The sequence below is a fragment of the Mastacembelus armatus genome, chromosome 22 (genome assembly GCF_900324485.2).
Source record: "Mastacembelus armatus chromosome 22, fMasArm1.2, whole genome shotgun sequence".
Classification (NCBI taxonomy): domain Eukaryota; kingdom Metazoa; phylum Chordata; class Actinopteri; order Synbranchiformes; family Mastacembelidae; genus Mastacembelus; species Mastacembelus armatus.
In genome coordinates, this window is record NC_046654.1 from 19,791,906 (window position 1) to 19,817,902 (window position 25,997).

The 25,997-nt window shown below is 39.7% G+C and overlaps 2 protein-coding genes across 3 annotated transcripts in view; one reads left to right on the forward strand and one right to left on the reverse strand.

Annotated features, from left to right (window-relative positions):
• Nucleotides 1–3,468, reverse strand: part of atp10d (ATPase phospholipid transporting 10D) — an 81,420-nt gene extending 77,952 nt beyond the window's left edge. The window contains exon 1 of the mRNA XM_026308073.1: nt 3,331–3,468. The gene's annotated coding sequence lies outside the window, so the exon portion shown is untranslated. The remainder of the gene's footprint in view (nt 1–3,330) is intronic.
• Nucleotides 3,469–3,658: 190 nt separating this feature from the next.
• On the forward strand, nt 3,659–25,997 carry commd8 (COMM domain containing 8). Of its 2 annotated transcripts, none has more exons than XM_026308086.1 (5): nt 3,659–3,789; nt 17,201–17,356; nt 17,540–17,692; nt 18,567–18,722; nt 25,550–25,997. In XM_026308086.1, exons 1-5 carry the CDS (start codon nt 3,745–3,747, stop codon nt 25,712–25,714), a joined length of 675 nt encoding a protein of 224 aa, XP_026163871.1. In that variant the 5' UTR covers nt 3,659–3,744; the 3' UTR covers nt 25,715–25,997. The 2 variants fall into 2 exon arrangements, with proteins under 2 accessions (XP_026163871.1, XP_026163879.1); XM_026308094.1 differs by lacking the exon at nt 25,550–25,997 and adding an exon at nt 21,370–22,250.

The window sequence follows — 25,997 nt, forward strand, 5'->3', positions numbered from 1 at the left end:
TGAAACCAATTCAAAGTCTCCCACAATAATGACTTTATCTGAACTAAGCACTAAATCAGATAGGAAGTCTGGAAATTCTGTTAAAAACCGAGTAAGGGACAGGTGGACGATACACAAGGGTGGGTAGCGTAAACAGAAACAGTACTCAAATAAAAGTATTATTAATTAATAATTACAATGATTCAAGTAGATGTTAAAAGGGCTAATAAAAATACATACTCAAATAAGAGTAAAAAAATATCTGCTAAAAAACTACTCAAGTATTGCAACTTGAAACTACACCAAGAGTGGTACTTAATTTGTTCTTAATCTTTTTTAGCTAACCTGAGATAGGAGTTGAAGTCTACAGAAGACTGTGGCTTACTGAGGTCTAGACTACTGAATACTGTGAACTTGTGTTAATGAGAAACTGTTAATGAGAAACTGTAGCCTACTAAAAAAGTACCTGCTGCCAGGTAACTTCACGATTCAAACTATGGAGCTACCAATTACCAGAGTCGGTCTCTCAGTGGGTGTGTTGCTAAGTGGGGAAAAAGGAATCTCGTTAGTTTTTAGGTGTGGTACACTAGAGCTAATTAAGCTGTACAGAAAACCATTAATAATCAACCTTTCAGGCTACAGATACAGGATTACAGTCAGATGACCACACAAAACAGAATCTATGTCAAAACAGGTCACAACCATGATTTCTAAATGGTTCTAAAGATGGATGGATAGCAGAGGGCCATTTATTGCAAGTTTGTCAAACCACCTGTGCCAACAAAGGCAGGAAAAAATACTTACAAACAGTACACCTAAGCTTTACACACTGTGCTACCAGTACCACACAGCCTTACATTAGTCTATAAAAAATTAATGCTATACTAAGTTCATTAGCAAAAGTGTGAAATCATTTATTCAAAAGTAAGTTGGTTGTTTAGAATAATAGTAGATCCTGAGAATTACAATCCTACAAAGTTTGGACACAATTCTAGATGGGCTATGGTCATTTTGTTCAAAACCTCAGGCAGGAGAACCAGGAACTGTAACAACAGGACATGTCATGTGAGTGATACACTCTCTGTTGCAGCTGGTGTGAGCAGTCTAATATTACAGAGACAAAAGCAGGAACTTGGCATGGTGATAAAATCTGTACATCGGTTTGTCAACCAACAATTTACATTTTCAAAAGTGTCCAAAGTCTTATTGTGCTCTTTATAACTATGCTACGCTTGTCACATCACAGTTGCAAAACAACAGAAATATGACCCCAATTCCAAAAAAAGTTGGGACACAGCTACATCAAACAGAATAACATGATTTGCAAATCTTATAAACCCATATTTTATTTAGAATAACACATCAAATGTTAAAACTGGTAAGGTAATAAGGTAAGTTGGCACAGAGGCAACAAAAAGCAGGATAATGTAAGTGGTAGTAACAAAGAAGAGTTGAAGAACATCTTGAAACTAATTACGTTAGGTCAAAATGCAATATTGGATGCCCGTGATCTTTGGGCCCTCAGAGGTAATTAAAGAGACTGCATTAAAAAGAGGCATGATTCTGTGATGGACACCACTGCATAGGCTCAGGAATACCTCCAAAAATCACTGTCTGTGAACACATCCAAAAATGTAAGTTAAAGGTCCATCATGCAAAGAAGAAGCCATATATGAAAATGATCCAGAAACGCCGCTGTCTTGTCTGGGCCAAAGCTCGTGTGTGGCAAACCGACTGTTGGCAAACCGACGATGGTGTGTGGCAAACCGACTGTTCTGCAGTCAGACGAATCAAAATTTGACATTCTTTTTGGCAGCCATTAGCAAAACGTCCTCTGGAGAAGGACGCTCGTTATCACCAGTTCAAAAACCTGCATCTCTGATCGTATGGGGGTGCATTAGTGCCTATGGAGTGGGCAGCTTGCAAATCTGGAAAGGCACAATCAACGCTGAAAGATATATCCAGGTTTTAGAGCAGCATATGCTCCCATCCAGGCGACGTCTTTTTCAAATAAGGCCTTGGATATTTCAGCAGGACGATGCTAAACCACATACTGCATCTCGATTACAATAGCATGGCCTTGTAGTAGAAGAGTCTGGGTGCTATACTGGCCTAACTGCAGTCCAGATCTTTCACCTATTGTAAAAAACATTATTTGGTGCATCTTGAAACAAAAAATACAACAAAGAAGAGCAGTTAGAATCCCATATCAGGCAAGAATGGAAAAACATTCCTTCCCCAAAACTTCAGGAACTTGTTTCCTCAGTTCCCAGACGTTTATACTGTTGTTAAAAGAAGAATGGATGCTACACATGGGCCTGTCCCAACTTTTTTGAGACGTGTTTCTGCCATCAATTTCAAAATGACCTTATTTTTTTCTTAAAATGGTACATTTTCTCAGATAAAACATTTGATATGTTTTATGTGTTCTATTGTGAATAAAATATGAGCTTATGAGATTTGCAAATCATTGCATTCTGTTTTTATGTAGATTTTACAAAACGTCCCAAATTCTATGGAGTTGTGGTCACAATGAAAAAACTTGAAATGTGAGGAAAAGCTAAAAGAAGAAACTCAATGCATTTACTAGATGACTTGAACAGGTAACCACTTCAACTCTTCTTTTTTGTTATTCTACACCTTTGTGAATACTTTAGAACCAAAAACTGAATACTGCAATCAGCATAAGAATTAAATGACCAAGATTTGCAAAATCTATAGGACTAGAATGAAGAAAATGGTTCGTCTAACTCTATATGTAAAAGGTTTAACGGTAAAAACAAAGGTTTATAAGGAACCCCAGAAAAAAACAGAAACAGTAAGGACACTAATGCTATTTAGGCGTAGGGTGAAAAGTGCTGTTGAATATATGCTGTCACAAAAACATGATATGTAACATTAGAAGATTCAATGCATTGCATTACTTACAAACAAAAGTGACACATTTAAAATTCAAGCAAACTCAAAACTGCTGTGCCATAGCTATCTTAACAACTGTATGAAACTTTCTCACAAAGCTCTGCAACATGCCTAACCTGCCTACCATCATTCCTGGCACATGGGTGAGATAATGACAGGCACTGATCAGAGATAACTGAAGCTAGTGCACAGGTATTATCTTCATTCGTGCTATCAAAGTGTAAAAGTAACGTTAAGCCCTTAAGCACTGTGATTGCACTAACAAAGAATGTCCGACAGTTGTATCACCTGATAAAACAGGCCTAAGGTACGGTGTTGGTCGCCTCTGCATATTGTTCACCATCAGATTAACGAATGAACAATATGTACGAGCTGCTTTTGCGTCTAATTATGGAAGATAGCTGTCCACAAGAAAATTAAGGACTCACTTACCCTACTGTTTTTCCACACGCTGTCGAGTTTCAAGCGAAGCAACAGCAGCCGATGCATCACATAACTGATTTTTCTCAACACCGTGAGCCGATCAGAGGACCTCGCAAACAGCAACCCTGCAACTCTAAGCAGGATGTGAAACACCAGCGGCAAGAGGTTCCGTTTTTCTGTGAAGCCTCGTCCAGCACGGCTCCAACGACAAATTGGCAAATTAGAAATTTTCTTCAGTATAAGGAATAATAATTGAATACAAGCTAATATAATTAAGGAAATGGCAAGCAGGATATAAGGGATGGTATCTTCATCTCGTATATATGCGCATGCTAGTCATTCACTTTTCCCAGTCATGTAAACGCAGCTCATTGTACCATGTGACTGTCATCAGCTGACCAGCAGGCTCAAACAAATGAAAACATGGTTACTTTACTGAACAGATTGCAAGTCACAGAATGTCTAAAAGTAAGTACAAATTGTTGCATTCATGAATAATGATACTAATTGTGTTTCCTGAATGTGTGGGAGAGCGGCGGTAGCAACTAATAGAATAATTATCTTCATGTCTTGTAGTTCCGAGTTAGCGATGGCTTTAGGAGCTTTTCCTATTATGTTCATTAGAGAGGAACAGACTTGCGCAGAATTGATAAGCAGAAATTGCCGGGAAATGCGCACTGCATACATTTCAGTTTGACTTTGTCCCGACTCCTTAGATGTATTCCATGGTTGTGTTAAGGAGAACTAGATATAGAATCACAAAATGGCGCCGAATTGATTTCTCTGACAGTTGTTCACTGTATCAATTGTTATGCCTAGTTCTGCCTGCCGGTAGTTGTCTAAATCCGAAGGCTGTTTCTGCAGCCAAACACTGGTGCTCGTTATAGATGTGTTTAAGAAAAAGCTTTATGGACTAATCGTTATATTAGAATGTGGTTTCAAGGAGGATTGCTGTATGTTTGGTGTCAGATTCGACAAATATCTGCACACAAGAACACACCTGACTCCATTATGATTTAAAGTGTCTTTTAAGAATGCGAGGGATGGATGCAGGATGAATTGTAGCAATGATCTGAGACTGGATACTTATTAAATATGTGAAATTCTGTCGTGACCAAATAGCTCAAATTAATAAAACTTAGAGTTAGAAATGTTCACTGTGTGTGCATTTGTCAGCATGTGTTTTGCTTTATCTGAAGAAATTTGGATCGTTTCCCTAATCCACCTTAGGTGAGTATTAGATGACTAAAAATCACTTATCAAAGCCAAAATGGCCTTAAATATCGATGGATAACATCATTGTGATTTCCAAATCTCATGAGAGGTGGACATATTGTTCAGGAGACTTAATTGTGTATAGGCTGTGTACAATGTAGATGTAAATGCCTCAGTCTATTTGGCAGGAATACTGAATGTATGAAATTGTCTTAGTCAAGTTAAAGTAATCCCATTTATGTGCAGGTAATATAATTTAGTCTCAAAATGTCACAGAGTGACAGTCAGCGTAGGAGGGGCATGTATTATTTAGCAGAGCTGATTTATGAGCTGTCCGAAATCTGCATGCTCCACTATAATCAGCAGGAATGCTGGTGGATGTATGAAATGAATATAGTCAAATTAAATTAAGTCCAGGTATCATAATTTGGTCCCTCAGTGTTTTACAGTCAATTTAGGAGGGGCATGCATTATTTGGCAGAGGTGACTTCTAGGCTGTCCTGCATGCATTTGAATGGTGAATACAGATCGCGGCAGACAGGCAGAACTCAGCATAACACCTGGTTCGCACTGCGATTTTTAATAGTCCGTCACGACTGTTGCTTATCAGATTGTACGAACGTGGTCTCCATGTCACACTGTAGGATCACAGTTGTCATAATGTCAGACTGTACGACAGTCAAGACGCGTCCAGAACGGCCGCACACAAGAAGACCCGTCTGGAGTTTTGCGTCAATAATCATTGACATGTTCAGACCCGCGTTCTCAAATGGTAGCAAGCAGTAAACCTTGATAATACAAACGAAGATGACGTGTGGAGCAAGTCATGGCTGGGCGCAAGAGAATATGTTATGGACAATTCTACAGACTTTAGCCAGGGATTATAAGCATCTTTTAGGATATTCAAAATTTGTCTCAGATGACCAAATGGAGACCAAAATAGCACATTGTGCACCAGGCTTAAGTCAATTGCCCCCTGATGCAGTATAGGTCACAAATCTCACCCCTTTATCTTAGTGGATGGGACATGAACCAAACTAAGTAAAGAAGTCAAGAAGTTCAAATCTCATGAATTTTTCCCAAAACTGATTTCCATAATTTTAGGTAGATACTGGCATTTTGATGAATGTATTTTAGATGATTACAGCCTTTGATTGGTGGCCGGAAACCAGATATGGGCCCAACCTCTTCAATTCATAGTACCGACACCGACCGGTGGCACCCTATGACATTTATGCCACATAACAATGTTAAATTTAAAGAATAGATTGAATCTGACCTCAAAACCGGAGGACTGGATTTATTGCAGCCAGAATAAAGTAAGGCCCATCTTAGATTAATTAACAAAACACAGTTCAGTTTTCTTAGTTTAAGATCTATCCATCAAAACACAAGCCTTGATTTAATGGATTATAGTCACTGGTTGCTAGAAAATGGTTTCATCTTATTTCTGCATAATGAGTTACAGTAATCTAGCCTTGAAGTAACAAATGCATGGGCTAGTTTTTCTGCATCGTTTTCAAACACGGTGTTCCTAATTTTGGCAATATTGCAAATAAAGGCAGTTCTAGAGATTTGTTGATTTCTTGAAGTCTAGCTTTTTTTTTTTTCCTCAGGTTTCATAGGTAGATACAGCTAAGTGTCATCTGCATAACAATGGTACCTAGACAAATGCATTTGTCTAGTTACGTTCACACACATTGTCTAGAAAATGTGTGTGAACACTAAAAGCTGAAAAGAGTTGCTGAAAACAGCACATTGCAGAAAAAACTGAAGGCTGAAATGCAATGCAATGCTGAACAATCCTGGAAGCTGAAATGTAAAACTGGACTTTGAATATTGAACATTGTTGAAAAAGGTGGAAATAGAATAATATGAAGTAGAAATAAATTGGTTTTCAATTGCAAAAGGAAGAAGTGTTAAATTAATATAAAAGAAGACAGTGTATTGAAGGAAATTTGTAGTAGGGTAGAAGAGAAGGAAGGAAGAACAAGGAATTAAATATGAGTTAAAGAAAAAAATGGAAGAATAAAACAGCAAAAAAGTTAATTTGTAGAAAGACTGTATAGTGTAGTTTAAAAACCAATAAACATTGCTGAAAAATAGACAACATAAATGATGTGTAACCAAAGCAGGAATATTTGAAGGCAGGTTTTCTTATAGAGAAAGAAGAGAAAAAGAAAGGTAAGATGGAAAAAGGGAAATAACTGAAGAAATGAAAGCAGTATGAATAAAGAATAAACTGATCCGCATTGCTAAAAAAGGCTGGAAGGGGAAAATGTGCTGGAAAAGAGGAAATGTTAGCATTTCTTAGCTTTTATTTTGAAATCAAGTAATAAAAAGTATTTTATTTTGAAAAGGCAGCATGCTGCAGGAGACTCATGTGACCTTGAGTTACTATTTGAATTTTAATTTTGACTATTTATTGTACTTTGGAACAATGCAGTAACTTCCTATAAATAACTGTGGACCTATATTGTGAAAATACAAACATGTCTAGGAGGGAAAAGGGGCTGACCTTTAAAATAGCCTCAGTTTGTGCCTGAAGCTATATCTCAATGGACAGTGAATTTTAAGTTCATATTTGTATTTCTTGGCTTTTATTTGGAAATAATGTAATAAAAAGACTTATATTTTGAAAGAGGGGCATGTTGCAGGAGAGTCACATGACCTTGAATTAAAATCTGAATATTTATCATAGTTTAGAAAGGCGCATTAACTTCCTGCAAATGACTGTAGACTTTTATTATGAAAGTCAGACCATGTCCTCGGGGAGAAGGTGCCATGCCTGACATTTAAAATTGCCTCATGGTGTTGTCTGGCAGCAGTAATACACAGTGGCCACTCTGGATCCAAAATGGTGCTTTTCATGTATTTAGCCCGATCTCAATTAATTCATGGACATTGAAGACATCAGTGTTTATGTCTATGACCTCCAGACACTCCTTAAATACAGAAATACAACCAACAACCAGCAACAACCAAGCTGCACGATGATGTGCTGGATAAACTGCACGAGGGCGGATGTCCGTGCTAGGCTAAAAACAAACCCTAGCCGGCCGGCACTCCCGTCCATTGTTCTTTAAAATGTTTGCTCCCTGGACAATAAATTGGATTATATCCAACTTTAACAGGCTACATGGCGTGAGTTTGGATACTGTTGTGTCTTTGTTTTCATGGAGACATGGCTTAGCGACAGAGTTCCGGATGCTGCCATTCAGGTATATGGGATAACCGTGTTTCATGCCGACAGGAATACAGCTCTGTGCGGCAAGACTCGCGGTGGCGGTGTGTGTGTGTACATTAACACAGAATGGTGTAAGAACTCTGTGCTAGTCTCTAGCTACTGCTCATCGCTGGTGGAGTTTGTAACTGTTAGATGTTTACATTTCTCCCAGCGCTAATGCTAAAGAGACACTGTGTGAACTCTATGGAGCTATTAGCAATCTGCAGAATGCTCACCCCGACGGACTGTTTATTATTGCCGGAGATTTCAATCATGCTAACCTCAAGTCGGTGCTTCCTGAATTACATCAACATGTGGACTTTGAAACAAGGGGGGAAAAGTGCTGGATCTTGTTTACACTAACATCCTCGGTGCATACTGCGCAGAGCCCCGCCCCCACCTCGGCTACTCAGACCACATCTCTGTTATGCTAATTCCAGCATACAGACCGCTCATCAGACGCTCTAAACCTGAAGTAGGTGAAAACCTGCCCAGAATGATCCATCTCCGCTCTTCAGCACACTGACTAGCAAATGTTTAAGGAAGCTGCAACTGATGGCAACATCACTAACTTTGACGAATACACAGCATCAGTCACTGGCTACATCGAAAAGTGTATTGATGACGTGACCATCTCTGTAATGTATTGCTGACTACTTCCTGTTGGGTGACGTGAGTTCCGGTGGTGATTAAAAAGAAGTCTAACGATACCTCCTGCCTCGTTCCTGTCTTAGCTTAACTTATACGCAATATAAGTACATTACATGGTGTCGGAAGGCTGTCAAGAACAGTAACCACGTAGCAATGACCACGCAGTTTGATCACCCGAAGATTGACTGGGATGCCGCGGATTTATATCAAGAATTTGAGAGGTTCCGCTCCCATGTTAGCTTCGTGTTCGCAGGACCCCTCGCCGAGCTCGAGTCCAAGCAGAAGGCGGGCTGGCTAGGTACGTGGATAGGCAAGCAAGGGAGAGAGATTTACAAGACTCTTGTGTGGGCTGACGGTGAAAAAGACGACCCCGCAAAAGTGCTGGAAAAGTTCGCCGGGACCACTTTGTAAAGGATCTAAAGCTGCTTCTAATGGATTGTGAGTACGCAGACGCCAATGACATGTTGATTGACGCTATAATAGCAGGAGTCAGAGAGAAACGTGTACAGGAGAGGCTGCTGAACAAAGGTGAAAAGCTGACGCTGGCCAAAGCAGTTGAAATTCCCCAGCAATTCGAAATGTCACAAATTCAAATGCGAATTGTTAGAGAGGAAGATGCACAGGTGTCACAAGTGTCAACCAGACCTAAGTACAACAACCAAAACAAAAAGGAATATAGTCACAAGCAGCAAAACCTCACACAACCAGTGCAAACCATGCAAAATAAAACAAAGAACTGCTCAAAGTGCGGGAAAGACCCAAAACACAAGTGGAATCAAGGTAAATGTCCAGCAAAAGGCTCTATATGTTCAAACTGTCAAAAACCAAATCACTGGGCATCAGTTTGCCGCAGCCGCTCAGTAAGTACAGTCAATGTAGAGTCAGCCTTTCCACAGAGTGAAGAAGACATTCTGGACATAAACCTGACAACAGATGATGTTCCAATAGTGACACTGACAGAGGACAAGTGGTTAGCGGACATTGATATCCTGTCACACAAACTGCAGTTTAGAATAGATACAGGGGCGAAATGTAATACACTGACTCTGAACTGCTATCAGTCACTAAACCACATGGGGGAGCTGAAAAGCTCCAAAAGAGTGCTCAGGACCTACTCAAACCACAAGATAAAGCCAGTTGCTGCAGTTGACCTTCCACTAAAGTACAAAGAGCATAAAGGCACAGCAGATTTTGAAATAGTGGACATTGCACAAGAGAATGTGCTTGGTGGCACAGCAGCAGAGGCCTTAGACCTAATTGCTAGACTGGACTCACTACAAGACAGCAGTGTAGTAGACAAAGTGGGCACTTTCAAGGACACTACCACAAACCGGAGCCCACCTGCTGGCCTTGAAAACTTTCCGGAACTGACACGCACTACAGGGACACTGCCAGGCAAATATACAATAAAGATTGACCCCGAGGCAAAACCTGTGGTACATGCTGTGCGCAGACAACCAGTAGCACTCAGAGCAAAAATAGTGGAAAACCTAAATGAGATGGTCAGAGATGGTCCTATCACCAAAGTTGACCAACCAACTGAGTGGGTGAGTTCAATGGTTGTAGTCACTAACAAGGACAAACTCCGTATATGTATAGATCCAAGTGACCTGAATAATGCTATTAAACGGGAGCATTACCCAATGCGCACAATTGAAGAGGTTGTATCCACTATGCCCAACGCAAAAGTCTTCTCTGTACTAGATGCAAAGTCAGGTTTCCTGCAGATTGAGTTGGATGAAGCATCATCATTCCTGACAACATTTAATACCCCTATCCGAAGATTTAGATGGCTGAGATTACCCTTTGGCATAAAATGCGCACCAGAGATATTCCAACGCATTATCGACCAAATGCTAGAGGGCATCAGTGGCGCGACTGGCATAATGGATGACATTCTCATTGCAGCACCAACAGTGACAGAGCATGACAGAACACTCAGACAGGTTGTGGAGTGAGCTACAAGCTACAGTCTGAGGCTAAACTTCAACAAGTGTCACATCCGCCAGTCAGCAGTGCCATACGTGGGGCATCTAATAACAGCTGATGGACTAAAACCAGATCCGGCAAAAACAGAAGCCGTGCGATCCATGCCGCCACCTACTGACAAGGAAGGCGTTCGCCGCTTTCTGGGATTTGTGACATATTTGTCAAAGTTCATTCCAAACCTGAGTGAGATAGATGCTCCCGCCTCGTTCCTGTCTTAGCTTAACTTATACGCAATATAAGTACATTACAATCTCCAAGACCATCACCACACGCTCCAACCAGAAGCCGTGGATAACTGCAAAGGTGCGTGCACTGCTGAAATCCAGAGACTCCACCTTCAGAGCAGGTGACGGGATGGCCCTAAGAACAACAAGGGCCAAACTGTCCTGAGCCATCAGACAGACAAAGCGCGCACATGCCCAGAGAATCCACAGCCACTTCATGGACAGCGGTGACACCCGACGCATGTGGCAGGGCATCCATGCGATCACTAACTACAGGACTACTACACTTGCCTGTGACAGCGATTCCTCCCTTCCAGATGCACTGAATGACTTCTAGGCACGATTCAAGGAAATGAATGACACGACAGTGAGGAAGACAACTCCTCCTCCTAACGACCAGGTGCTGTCTCTAACCAGCTGATGTGAGGAAAACGCTACGCAGAGTTAACCCATGGAAAGCAGCTGGACCAGACAACATAAAGAAAAAGATAAAGAGACTTTGTCATTGTAGTTATACAACGAAATTTGTTTGGTAGCTCACAGAGGCCAGCAGCAATAAAACAAGAAGCAGCATAGTAACATAATAAACATAGTAAACGTAATAATAGTATAAAATATATAAAATAAAATAAAAAGGCACTTATTATAGTAAATAGACAAAAAGAATTTAAGGATAGAAATATACAGTATTTACAATGTGGTAATTTAGTGCAAACATTAATGCCCAGTAAATGACATGAGGTAGAGCAGAGAGAGGGAGAGTTAACTATTGTGTGTTGGGGGGGTGACACATTCCTAGTAGAGTGCTCAGGTAATGCACAGATCAACTGACAGATGTCTTTACTGACATGTCTCTGAGCAGCACCGTCGTGCCAACATGCTGTAATCCACCACTATCGTCCCAGTGCCAAAGAAGTCTACAGTGTCATGCCTCAATGACTATCGTCCCGTCGCACTCACACCCATCATTATGAAGTGCTTCGAGAGGCTAGTCATGTGGCATATTAAGACCCTGTTGCCACCGTTCCCTCTGCAATTGGATCTTGGATTTCCTGACTGAGAGACCTCAGTCTGTCCGGATCGGGAACAGCATCTCCAGCACCCACATGAGGTACAACAGCGCCAACAAGCTGTCTCTTAATGTGGACAAAACAGAATAGGTGTTGATTTCAGGAGAGCACAAAACAACCACTCTCCATAAAACATCGATGGATCCTCAGTGGAGATTGTCAAGAGCACCAAATTCCTTGGTGTTCATCTGACAGAGAACCTCTTCTGGTCCCTCAACACCAGCTACATTACCGGCAAAGCCCAGCAGTGTCTCTATTTCCTGCGTAGGCTGCAGAAAGCCCATCTGCCTCCACCTATCCTCACCACGTTCTATAGAGGGACTATTGAGAGCATCCTGAGCAGCTGCATCACTGCCTGGTTTGGGAACTGCACCGTCTCAGACCGAAAAACCCTGCAGAGGTTAGTGAGGACAGCTGAGAAGATCATCAGGGTCTCTCTTCCCTCTATCAAGGACATCTATAATACACTCTGCATCCACAAGGCCAACAGTATTGTGGATGACACTACACACCCCTCACACACACTCTTCACATTTCTGCCATCTGTAAAGAGGTACCGAACACTTGCAAGCAGACTGTGTAACAGTTTCTTTCGACAAGCCATCAGACTCCTCAATTCAACAGAACTGGACTGATATACACATACACACACATCAATATGAGTCATCTCTGCACAATATTCAGTACAAGGAACTGGACTGAATATACACACACACACATAATCATACAAAACAGTCTTCTGCTGCTACAGACTTCTGCTGCTGTCTTAATTGCTGCTGCTTTGACATTGTTTTTATATGAATGTACACAAATGTTTTCAGTTTTAAATCACCTAACTATCCTGCATACTTGCACAATGTATACTAAGTATAATGATCAGTATTATTCTGATCCTGAGGTTTTTTTGCACTTACAATACTTGCACATCACTTGTACTGTTCGGTGCTCTTGTCTGTATTATGAAGAGTACTGTCTTGTCTCGTGTATTGCACTGTTTCCTGTCTGCACTGTTGTTTGTCTTGCACTGCTTGCACAAGTTTACACACATGCACTTTATGTATTTTGTAGACCTTGTTAAATTGTCTTAAGGTTAGTCTTCTGCTGTCATATGTCGCTCCGTTATATGTAGCACCGTGGTCCTGGAGAAACGTCTCGTTTCACTGTGTACTGCAACATATGGTTGAAATGACAATAAAAACTTCTTGACTTGACTTGTCTTGGTGCCTGAAGCTGTATGCCAAGTCCATTTTAAGGTCATGTTGCTGTTTCAGGGCTTTTATTTTGAAAGAATGTTATACATGGCTTTTATTTTGAAAGGACAAAGTACTGTAGGAGATTTATGTGACGTTGGATTAGAATCTGGACTTGTAATATGTACTATACTTTACAAAAATGTAATAACTTCCTAAAAACAACTGTAGACTTTTATTGTGAAAGTCATAGCCTGCTCACAGAAGACACCATGGCTGACATTTAAAACAGTCTGAGTTGGTGCCTAAAGCTGTATGCAATATCCAAAGTCCATTTTAAGCTCATGTTACTGTTTCTTGACATTTATTGTGAAAGTATTGTCACATCCTGCTTGGAGAAGACAACATGGCCCACACTGAGAATGGTCCCCATGTGTAACAGCAGTGGACATTAGGCAGCCAGCCAGTCAGTCTAATTACCAACCACAGGCAGCTGTGGTCTCTGCTAATGCTGTGTGAGCTGTTGCTATGGTGACCTGAGCCCAGAGTGGGAGGGGAAGTGACAGTGACACAGCACTTTTAAGCAGGCACAGTACAGGAGAAGCTGAGAAAACTTCACCTCACAAAATGAAGAACTACAGAAAAACTATAACACCAATCGAAGTAATTCCTTCACTAACAGAGCCAGGAGGCTTCAACGAAGAGAGTAAATATTCCAAAAAATGAAGGATTGCTGGCGAGTTAGAAACAGCCTTCATTTGTTTCACCAGAACTCCTGGCCCTCTTTTTATAATATGAGAGAGTGAGCAGTCACGCTCTGTGGTTATGGCCACCTGGTGTAAAAACTGTAGGTCCTATCAAAATGAGAATAGCATTACCTGAAAGAAGACAAAAATCTCTACTACTTTCATAATAAATTGTTTATGAAAGCTAAAAGTTGACAGAGGAAGAGAAGAAACAGACAAAAAAAATTTGAAAAAAGCTGAAGAGCAAAAGCTAGAGTGCATGATATTACTGATGACATCACACACTCTAGCTCTAAATATTCCTCTCCCATAGACACCAATTTAAAATTCAGAAAGCTGAATACAAGGCTAACAATGGTGTCTCTAGCTGAAAGTATGCTGACATAGTTAAAGCTGAAAGGACAAAGTTGAAGAGCAGTTGAGCATTCTCTCCATTCATTTAAATGGGATGAAAATTTTGAAAAAAGCTGAATATTAAAAAAGTTGAATACAAGCAGAAATGTACTTTAAAAGCAGAACATTTTGATACCTGAACAGTCTTTCTAGCGAAGGTCTTTCTATGCAGGAGGAGTTAGATGCCGGAAAACATACGGAAAAAGTGAGAATAATAAAGATTTGGATAATCGGATAAAAATCGACTTGCATTTTTAAATAATAATACTATTGTGTAAACGACATGTTACCTTAAAATGACATTACCTTGTGTCGGCTCTGCTGGGTGAGCTGGTCTGGTTCACAACTATGCTTTCTGTTCAGATGCTGAAGCATTGACGAAGTGCTGTTGTGGTTCGGCAGTTCTGTTTTGACAATACACGCATTGCACCATGTTGAGATCTTATTTAAGTTTGAAATGATCCCAAACTTTGGTCATTTTCTGCCTTTTACGGATGGTTTTGCTCTGTTTAGGTTGAAGGTTTATTAATAAAGTGGAGTGACATATTCTTCCTGCTGCAGCCAGATTTCAGTAAGACAGAATAAGTCAATTTGGTGATCACTTATCAAATCATTCATTAGCAGAGATTTATACAAGAGAGATCTGATATTTAATAATCCACATCTGACTGTTCTGTTTTTCTGTAAAGAGTAGGAGGAGTAGCCTTAATTTGTATTAGGTTTTTCTAAATAATCAATTCAATTTAATTCAATTCAATTTTATTTGTATAGCGCCAAATCACAATACAAATCATCTCAAGGCACTTTACAAAAACTAAAACTAAAAACCCAACAATTCCCTTATGAGCAAGCACTTGGCGATAGTGGAGAGGAAAAAACTCCCTTTAACGGAAGAAAAAACCTCCAGCAGAACCGGGCTCAGTTTGGGCGGCCATCTGCCTCGACCGGTTGGGGTGAGTGGATAGAGCAGAGAGAAAAGAACAGCAACAATAAACAACAAATAGACACTGCAGGTTGGTGGGACCAGTAACTGCACATCAGCGATATACAGCTCCAGGACCAGGGACACCTGCAGAAGGTACAGAGAGAATAGAGAGAGAGGGAGAGAGCACAAACTAGGGGAGAGAGAGAACACAAGGTTAGTAAGATTCAATGGTGGAATATACATGAGGTGGGAGGAGAGAAGAGAGGGGAGGGGAAGGGAAAGGGGGGGGTTAGGGTAGGGGAGCTCAGTGCACCGATGGTCCTCGGGCAGTCTAGGCCTATAGCAGCATAACTAAGGGATGGTTCAGGGTTGCCTGAAGCCAGCCCTAACTATACGCTTTGTCAAAGAGGAAGGTTTTAAGTCTAGCCTTAAAAGTATAGAGAGTGTCTGCCTCCTGAACCCAGGCTGGGAGCTGGTTCCATAGGAGAGGAGCTTGATAACTAAAGGCTCTGCCTCCCATTCTGCTTTTGGAAAGTCTGGGAACCACAAGTAGACCTGCACTCTGAGAGCGAAGTGGTCGATTGGGATAATATGGTACTATGAGGTCTTTAAGGTATGAAGGAGCTTGATTATGAAGGGATTTGTATGTGAGAAGAAGGATTTTAAATTCTATTCTATATTTTACAGGGAGCCAATGAAGAGAAGCCAATATAGGAGAAATATGATCTCTCCTGCTAGTTCCTGTCAGGACTCTGGCTGCGGCATTCTGGATTAATTGGAGGCTTTTTATGGAGATATTGGGACATCCAGATAGTAATGAGTTACAGTAATCTAGCCTTGAGGTAACAAATGCATGGACTAGTTTTTCTGCATCATTTTGAGACAGGATGTTCCTAATTTTGGAAATGTTGCGCAGGTGAAAGAATGCAGTTCTAGAGATTTGTTTTATGTGTGAGTTAAAGGACATGTCCTGTTCAGAAATAACTCCAAGGTTTTTTACAGTAGTGCTAGAGGCCAGGGTTATGCCATCTAGAGTAGCTATAATTTGAGAAAAGTTATTTCTGAGATTTTTTGGCCCAAATATAATGACTTCTGTTTTCTCCGAGTTTAAAAGTAAAAAGTTACTGGTCATCCAGGCCTTGATGTCAGTTAGACACGCTTGAAGTCTGGTTAACTGGTTTGTGTTAACAGGTTTAATAGATAGATATAACTGAGTGTCATCTGCATAGCAGTGGTAATTAATAGAGTGCTTCCTAATGACATATCCTAAAGGAAGCATGTACAGGGTGAACAGAATCGGTCCTAGGACGGAGCCTTGTGGAACTCCATAACTAACTTTTGTTCGTGTGGAAGGTTCATCATGGACATGAACAAACTGGAATCTGTCCGATAAATAGGATTGGAACCACTTTAAATAAATAATAAATAACTCCTCTTAACGTCTGATTTATGTAATTTAGATAGTCGAGGAGCCGTCTGTATGGGGTTTGAGGGAATGACAGCTCTAGGGGAACTAAGAGGCGTTAAGTCTCTACGTCTTGGTTTCACCTAGTCTCAGCGTACTGGTTTACACTGACTTTTTCTGAAGTCATTTTATGCTAAATAAATGAATCAATATACAGTACATTAGTAAAGATTTTTTTTTCTGTTCAGCAAACTGATATGATGACTTCTTCCACTTTTTATGTAAATTTGTCTCTGCCTATTTGTCTCTTCTTGCACCTGCTGTTGTCCTGCCCACTAGAGTTGCAGCTATCGATTATATTTGGAGTTGAGCATTCTACCAAATATTTCAGCGAGTTTATTTAAGTAATCGGATAAAATAGACTTTTGCATTTGCATAATAATGCTACTGTGTAATGCATTACAGAAATGACAGGTTACCTTGAAATGACATTGGCTTGTTTCAGCTCCGCTGGTTGAGCCGGTCTGGTTCACAGCTGGATGCTTTCTATTCAGATGTTGAAGCTTTGACGAAGTGCTGTTGTGGTAACTGTTACGCCGGTTCTACTTTACAATACATGCATTGCATGTAGTGTTGTCATCTTTTTTAATTCTGAAATTATCCCAAACTTTGGACATTTTTTGCCTTTTACAGAAGGTTTCACTCTTTGCCATAGTGCCAACTTTTATATAATAATGTACATCTAGGGGTCAAGCTGAAAAGAGAGGGACAATTCAGATTTGTTTCTTTCATGCTACCAAATGCCAAATCCTAGTCTTCACAGTATGGTCTGGTTTGTTCTGTAGCTATGTCACACAGTGGTAGATGGAATGTGTGGGCGTGAGAATCCTCATAAGGGCGATTACTGTGCTACTTGGAGCCTGGAAGAGTGGCTGGAACTCCTCAACTCCCTGACAACTTTCTTCCGCATGGCAGTGGGGAACAACTGCTCTGATGAAGAGGTGAGAGCAGCAGCACAGAAAAATGGGAAACGGGACAGAATAGAGTGTTTTAGTTAAAGCTGTGTAGAAGAAGCAGTTTTTACTTTCAGCAGCAGTTAAGGAGCAGTTTTATGTATAAGGGCTGTTGTGGTATTAGTGCAGAGTGGACCAGATTCTCAGGTCTTTTTCTACTGGCTTGTACAGGTGCTGGCTGGGCTGTCAAATGTTAGCAGTGACCATTCTGAGACTGTGCACAGTGTACTGAGAGCCAGACAGGAAGAAATCAAACGCACACTGCTGGACAGAACCACCTCCATCTCCTGTGCTACGCTGCAGGACTTTGATTGGCAGCTTAAGGTGACTTGATGCTTTATTCCTGAGTGCTTAATTAAACTTGCCTCTTATTTCTAATGCATTGCTAATGCAAAACATCATGAATTAATTGCTATTAAAAGCCAATAAAAAGAACTGAAAGCACACATATATCCATTGTAAACACTTAGCTTTTAAAGTTCTACAGCAGAGCATGAGACATGGCAAAAACAGAACAAATAGCCTCCTGCAAAGGGGAGTCATCAGTCAGCACAGAGAGGGTGAAACACACTTATTATAAAGCATTACATTAATCTGATATTTAATTTTTTATCTTTTTCCACATTTATTCACTTGCCAGACCAGCCTAACATAGCATGGTAAGCTTGTCCTACCATGCCCTAATACAGTCACAAATACAAAGCAGTCTCAAATAAGTAGTATGAGGCACAGCAGTATGTCACTGGCAAACAAAAATGATAAGGTGAGTAAAGGGTAAAATGTTTACATTTTGAAAAGTAGCCTTTGGTAAAGTTTTTCTGTTGGTAGTTGTAATACATTCACAATCCAAAGAATCAATCTGACTAATAAACCGCACAAATACCATTCATGTAAAGTTGATCATTTAATTTGAGGATAGCAGTAAACATAAGACCCCCCCCCCCAAAAAAAAAAAAAAAAATCAGTATTTTAGTAGTATTTGGTAGTTTGGTATTTTGAACAATAACAAAGACCAGCCTGTCACATTCAGTTAACCGTTTTTTCCTACCTAAACAATATTATGACAAATAACTAGGAAAAAAAAAATTTAGGGTCAAACTGGCTTAGAATCATAGGCAGTTTCTGTAGGCTGTTCCTCTTGTGCAACTGTCTGAATTTCACCTCTTTCCTGTTCCTGTCTCCCATCATCTCCCTCCAGTTAGCTCTGTCCAGTGATAAGATCACATCTCTCCACACTCCTTTGCTCAATCTCAGTCTGGACATGAAAGAGAATGGAGTCCTTCAGCCTGTCACCCTGGAGATGAACAGAGAGGAGTTAAATGCACTCATCAGTTCATTAGAGGCTGCTAATAAGGTAGACATACAATACATACGTCTGAGTGTGTGTGTGTGTTTGTGTGTACTTAGGAGAATTAATTTAGACTTGACTAGTTCTGGGCTGGAGCAGGAATTCTGAACCATTTCAGGCCTTTCACTTTGTTTTTAGGTCCAGTAATTTGGACTCAACAATATGAGAGTTGGCTAGTTGTCATGTAAATTTGAGGACAGTGAGAGTATTGAGTCAATTCAATACAAGGTATATATTTGAACCTGATTAATAGTTTTAGTTCCTTAATTGACAGATTTCTTTGGAGTTTTTTTGGGGGGGGTAGGAGCGGTTTGCTCTCTCTGTGCATGTGCTATGCATATACAGTACATTCAGAAGTGGCCCAGCCAGAGCCCAGACTTGAACCCTGTTGAACATCTTTGGAGAGACCTGAAAATAACTGTCCACCGACAGTCCCCATCCAACTTGATCGAGCTTGAGAGGATTTGCAAAAAAGAATCACAGAAAATTCCCCAATCCAAATATACTGATTAAATGGTCTGAATACTTATCTAAATGTGATATTTCAGTTTTTTCTCATTAATAAATTGACTGACATTTCTAAAATTAGGTTTTCACTTTGTCATTACATGGTACTGAGTGTAGATTAATGAGAAAATTAACTAATTTAAATAGTTGTAGTATCAGGATGCAACATAACAAAACTGGAAAAAATAAAAGGGGGTTTGAATACTTTCTGAATGCACTGTATAAAACCACTTAGGTATCAGGGTGCTTAATATATAATTTTTCAAAAATATCAACTTATGCTTAAGGGTCAAGAAATTGAATTTTGGCTTTCTGTAGTTTTCAATTTGATTCAAGCAAGTAAAGAATATTAAAGTGGTACTTCACAAAATTAGTGACAACATTGTCAGTTTAGCAAATGGCATTTACAAAAGTGACCAAAAAGCATGCACCATCCACACATTGTTCTTCCTTGTCAAAACGTGGCACCTACATTGCCCAGAGTGCATCTCACCTGCTGACAGTTTGGTCAGAGATTAGGTTGTGTTGTTGGCCTCAAGCAGAGATGTAGAATGCAGAAAACTTAACAGTGCCAGATTTTTATTGTTTTTGAACTTTGGATTTTAAGTTTCAAAAAACAGACTTGTTAGTTAGCGACATAAGACACTCACTGCTTCATGTGCACAGACCTTTAAAGACAAAAATTTATTTCTATCATTTTTTCACATACACCGTTCAGCCACAACCGTAAAGCCACCTACTGAATAATTGGTAAGTCCTCTCATGCCACCATAAAATCTCTGACCTGTAGAGGTATGGACTCTGCAAGACCTTTTCTGTGTCTGAATAGGTGTCTTTTCTGACACAAAGGCATTAGCAGGAGGTACTTTAAGTACTGGAAGATCTGAGATGGAGCCTCCATGGAATGGAGTTGTTTTTCTAGCACATCCTGTAGGTGCTTGGTCAGATTGAAAGCTGGGAAATTTGGAGGCAAAGGTAACACCTTGAACTTCCATGTTCCTCAAAATAAGGAAGTCTTTTGTGTCCACGGCCATAACTCTATAATTCCATAATATAAACAATAACACACACACACACCACATACACATGCATGCATGCACACACACACACACACACACACACACACACACACACACACAAACCCCCAAAAACAAATAATTACTTTATTACTTTTCTACATACAAGTTAATTGCTTTATTACTTTATTAATTACTATTAATTTATATAATTTTAATATTAAATTTAATAACTTTAAATGAGAATAACTGCTGTAACAATTTAATTTCCCCTTGGTGATTAGTAAAGTACTTCTTCTTCTTCTATTACTGAACTATTTTTTGCCCTGTAGCAGGATGATATGTGCTGATATAACATCCAAATGAATGTCAGGACCCCAGGTTTCCCAGCAGAACATTGCTCAGACCATCACACTATTTCTGCCGACTTGCCTTCTTCTCGTGATGCCATTCCCGATATAAATGATGCAATCTCACACCTGACTGTCCATGTGATGTAAAAGGAAAACATGATTCATTAGACCAGGTCACATTATTATTGCACCATGGTTTAGTTTTGATACTCACATTGACCCTTGTCAAAGTTGTTCAGATCCTCATGCTTGCCCATGTTGCTTAAAAGTTGCAACCCATGAACTTCAAGGATTGACTGTTCACATGCCGCCTAATACTGTATATCCCATTTACAGGTACCGCTGTAAAGAGAATATTGTTCACTTCACCTGCCATTGGTTTTAATGTTGTGATCAGTGTATGCAGTATTTCTCACTAAGACTCATACACTCGTGCTGATTTGTAAAATCATGTTCCACTTTAGTGCTATTTATTTTTATTTTTTTACATTTTACAGAATGATGACGAAAAATAATGATTAACATAACTTTTAGCTGCAGACATTTATTTTTATTCCAAAATTGTGTTAGAGTCATGATAGTGCCGACGATAGATAGGATGTTTTAATATTTAATACAACATAGATCAGTGTACCTCAAAACATTCATTTTTTTACATTAAGATGCAGTGTAAAATGTGGTGCGTGCGTGCGCGCGTGCAGACCTGTATGGACACAGTGAATAGAAAATCAGCTTCATATGCACCTAATAAGTCTTTTATATTTTTATGTCTTGCAGGTGGTGCTGCAGTTGAAATGATTGTGGGTCACGTACTGTTTATTGTCCAGTGAATCTAATCTTATCAGGAAATAAAGTATAAAAAGTTTCATTTCCTCTGTGATTTCATTGCTCATGTGTTGACATAATGACAGTATTTCAAATGTAATGATATTTGGTAGGTTCTGGCCTTAGTAGTTGAACACTCATTTTTGTCTTGTTTTCTTAATTTCTAGTACTGTTTTATCGTGATCATGTGTGTAAAGGTTTCTTCTGTACCAAAATGTGTTTTTCTTACTTTTATACCCCATAAATATCTGCCTTCCACAATAATGGCTAGTGTATATGCATAGTTCCCTTACAGGGCATTTTTGACTTTTCTCTGAGAGTGGCTGTAATTTTGCGTTCTTGAATTCTCAGGTGTAAACATACATGTGCAAACAAAAGTTCGGACCTCACAAATCTGAAAGCCAGTCATGGTTCATCATGTAAATATTTGCAGTTTCAAGGAGTGTGGTGTTAAACATGAAACATCTGGTCTCAGAGAAGCCACACCTAATTTCTCAGTGAATTTCATCTACTGACTTCAAATATCTCTAAGTTTTGAATATAAACCAGACCTTTTTTCAACAACTGATTTATTTACTATTTAATACTGGTTTATATATCATGTAAAGTATTAAATTTGGGTTCCCGGTTGTAAGCAGACTAGGTGCTAATGATTATCTTAATACTAATAATCCAGTCTTCCAGATCTCTGTTACTAGATTATGTTTTGGATCAACTGAGATACTGGATCAAGGACATACTGCCATACTGTCAAAGTGTTAGCAAGACGGAATAAATCTGCACATTTTGCTGTATGATGCGACAGTGTGAAAATACAGTGCCTTGCAAAAGTGTTCACCCCCCTTTACCTTTTTCCTATTTTATTATCTTACAACCTGGAATTGAAATTGATTGATTCACAAATGATTTGAACGTGTACACCTGTTTCCCAGCGTCAGAACACTGCTTTTTTCACACTACACCGTTGCATGTTTTGACACCCCCTAGCCTTTTCTTTTTTACGTGGCACCAATCCTTTAAAAATGTAGTATCACGTAAAAAACGTGCCATGGTGTTCTGTTTATATTGTGATAATGAATCCTACCCAGTTTTCGCAACCACAAAGTTCCAAGACAGTTCACACAATCAGCAAAGGGCACAGGCAGGCAAGAATGGAACATTGCTGATCCACAAGAATAGTATATTTGTCAGCATGCCTTTACCAAACCTTGTCTATTCAGCAATAAAAGTATAGGCATGCATTTAGGTATTTTTGCTTTACAGGATTTGTGGATTTTATTTTATTCTATCCCACTAATTTACTAGTTTTTTAATTCTGTGAGACCTGGAAGACTTTATGCTTCTTTACAACTGGGTGATACTATAGTGATAAAAGTGTTGCACAGAGAATTCCTCTTATGACCCAGATACCTCCGGTTCGAATCCTGCTCTATGCTTGACAAAACAATCACACTTCACCTTTAGTCAGCTTTTATTATGCTTATTAAAGTCACTTAACACCTGGCCACCCTTTAAATAAATTCCTTGACTGGATGCAACTGTAATTCCTTGACATCGTTTAAACTTAATACTAAATCAGATTAGAGTGAAGAGGCAGAATTCAATGGACTCATGCTTCCATCTATTGGTATCTAATGAGAAGTGCATCTAACCTAAAGTGAGGTTAACACTTTAGATGCTGTATTGTGTAAACTTCCAACACATTTCCAACTTTAACTGATTGACATCTGCCATTTTCTCTCACCCAATGACAAGTAAAAGCTCATAATAAATCTTAAATGTGATAGCATTGATTTATTCACTCCACTAGGCCATTAGGGCTATGAAAGTTGAATATCCAGTGTACATCTCTGATCTTGATTCTGTTCCTCTTCTCATCGGACAAGACCTCCTTAGCATCTTTGAGCCACTCATAGAATTGAAATGAGCAAAGCTATGGTCACAAGTGTACACACCTCTGCCCATACAGCATGTCGACAAAACCCTTAGGTCCCCAAACTGGAAACATTTTCCCACCCACCCACCCAACTAGCGACACTGACAGCTAGTCACAGGTTATGTCCTCTGCCTCCTTACATAAGGATCATGTGTCCTCTCAAAATCTCAATCTTGCCACACTTGCAATGCTTCTTCACTTGTCTGACCCTATGTCACATTTCCCTTCTAAGGCCAACCATAAATCTCTTGAATTGAATGACTTGAATGACCTTTTCTGCTCACATGCATACTTGCACATCATCAAGCACCTTCTAATGTTTGTCTCTGAGACACACACTTCTTCCGTGATCGTGGTGCTCCGTAGCCACACAAGGGTGATGACAGCGCAGGCCCACAACCCTCAAAACACAAGCCAGCAAATACTGGCTGCACATAAAAAAGGATGTAGCACACTACATTAACAACTGCCCACTTTACTGCAAACCTCAAAATAAAACCCCTCAAAACCAAAAAGCCCCCCATGAAAAGCTTCAGGTGAGGGAGAAAGTCCAAAACCACCCCCCGCCTCCCACTAAACCAACCAGAAAACTCAACTGAAAATCAGGAAAGAATGCTTACCATTTCTCCTCCTGGTCTGACCCTAAGAAACTCAGAAACCACAAAATCAAAGATGATGATGAAGCAAAACAACATCAACTTCTTGGGGACAACAATACCCCAGTAAGACCATAAGTTCAGCAAACACCTAAATTCTAAACCCTAGGCTAGATAATAAAAAGTCCAAGTGTTTGTAATAAACAACTAAATAGAGACATTTTTACCTCATTTGTTTTTCTTGTTGATTGAACTAATCCACTCAAACACTCCGTACAAGTGGGGGTGAAAGAAAAAAAGTGAATATATACTGTATATTCACATATTATATATATATATATATATATATATATATATATATATATATATATATAACATATACTGTATATTCAAGGAAAATATGAAAGTTCTGAAACTTTCAAATCAAGGAGCTCGAAACAAAATATCAGTAAAACAAAAGATAACTGATTAGTGGGTTCTTTACCAGCAGAGCTTACTCACTCACATTCACACCATTGACCAGACTACAGTTCTGTGAATTTTAGAACTAGTAAGTCAGCACCAAATATTCAAGTTCAGTCATAGAGCTATAAATAAATGCAGCATTCACCTCACAAGTCTATGCTCACATCTAACTGACTACCTGACAGTTGATTCCCACAGGAAACATTAATTAAGACCAAATTACCCAAATTTTGATTTACAAAAAACATTGATTTACATTCGAGCAAGCCTACATTTTAGATTTATTTTTTTTCCCTTACTAACTTTCCCTTACTAGGCCCAATAGGAAGAAGCTATATTAATCCTAGTAACGTGCTTCTTAGCCTACTCATAGCCCACCTATAAAGAATTCCTTCCTATCTTTTGTAGTTGCTAGATAGCCACTTATGATGAAATGAAATAATTATAATAATGATTGGTCTAATAAGTTTCTTGTTGAGACTTCAACTCAGGGTAAGAGTGCCTCCTCAACCTACTGCCAGAAGCTGCTGCCTCCAAGAAACTACATCGGCCTTTACACCTGCCATGCATCTGCCTTGGTGCCGCCATTGACAATTGACCAGCTCACTGTCTAGTGACCAGCTGAATTAAGTGGCTGATATGTAGCGGACCTAAGGCAGGAATATGTTCACATTCTAAGACTGAGGCAGGAGTTTTACCCTTAAGGAATTTATTGTTTTAAAACTGATAATCTCAGGCTTTGAGTGAACTAAAAGCTCAAACACATCCGACAGCAGGAAGTGGCAAAGCCCTCTCCACCAAATACTGCACTGTCAAGACTCCATTTGACCAAGAGCAGACCACTGGCTCTTACGAAGAGGACCCCTCTTAACAAACAGACTCCCCCGTTCAGACCCAGCCACAAATACCTTAAAACTTACCTTCCAGAAAGGAACTGAAACCATGCAATGACTTATGAAGTGTTCTTGTTATATTTCTGCTTTGATTGCTAAATATGTAACATGTGTGACCAGACTTATGTAGAGCATCACTGTCAGACTATGGTGTGATATAGAAGCCGTGCTATTGTTTATCTGTCACTCATGCTTGTGATTAATCCATATACCTATGCAAAGTTTTATTGACTGTCATTTAGGTTGTTGATCAAATATCGGACCAACCAGATGGATCCTCCGCCCAGCTTGGCAAGACCCAAAAAAGACAGACAGACACACCCAGAGATTTCCAGATTTCTTTGATTCTTGCAGACTCCGAAAAATTCTCTGGAGACTCAGAGACTCTCAAGACCATCTCGCTCTGAGGAGAAAGACCCCTGCAGTTGGACAAGCCCACAGCAAAACAGACCAAGCCTCAGTAAACTCAAGGTCATATAGGTAACCCATGGCTGTGTTGGTTGTCTCACATAGATCTCAGTTCTCCATAGTTATTTAGAGCCTCCTCCTAAACTGCTGTTTAGACCTCAGACTCAAACCCAGAACATAAATTGATTTTAAAATGTCTTCTCCACCACTGTAAACCACCTACTTTTATACTGTTGTAATGTTTTACTCATTAATTTATCTAGTTTCTCTGATCAGTTCTCC

Bases quoted from the DNA above. Each gene is read 5' to 3' on its own strand.
- commd8 (XM_026308086.1), top strand. From the start codon at position 3,745: ATGGTTACTTTACTGAACAGATTGCAAGTCACAGAATGTCTAAAA. The intron at 3,790-17,200 runs GTAAGTACAAAT...TTTGTTCTGTAG, and splicing joins AAGTCACAGAATGTCTAAAA to CTATGTCACACAGTGGTAGA. The intron at 18,723-25,549 runs GTAGACATACAA...ACTGTCATTTAG, and splicing joins CATTAGAGGCTGCTAATAAG to GTTGTTGATCAAATATCGGA.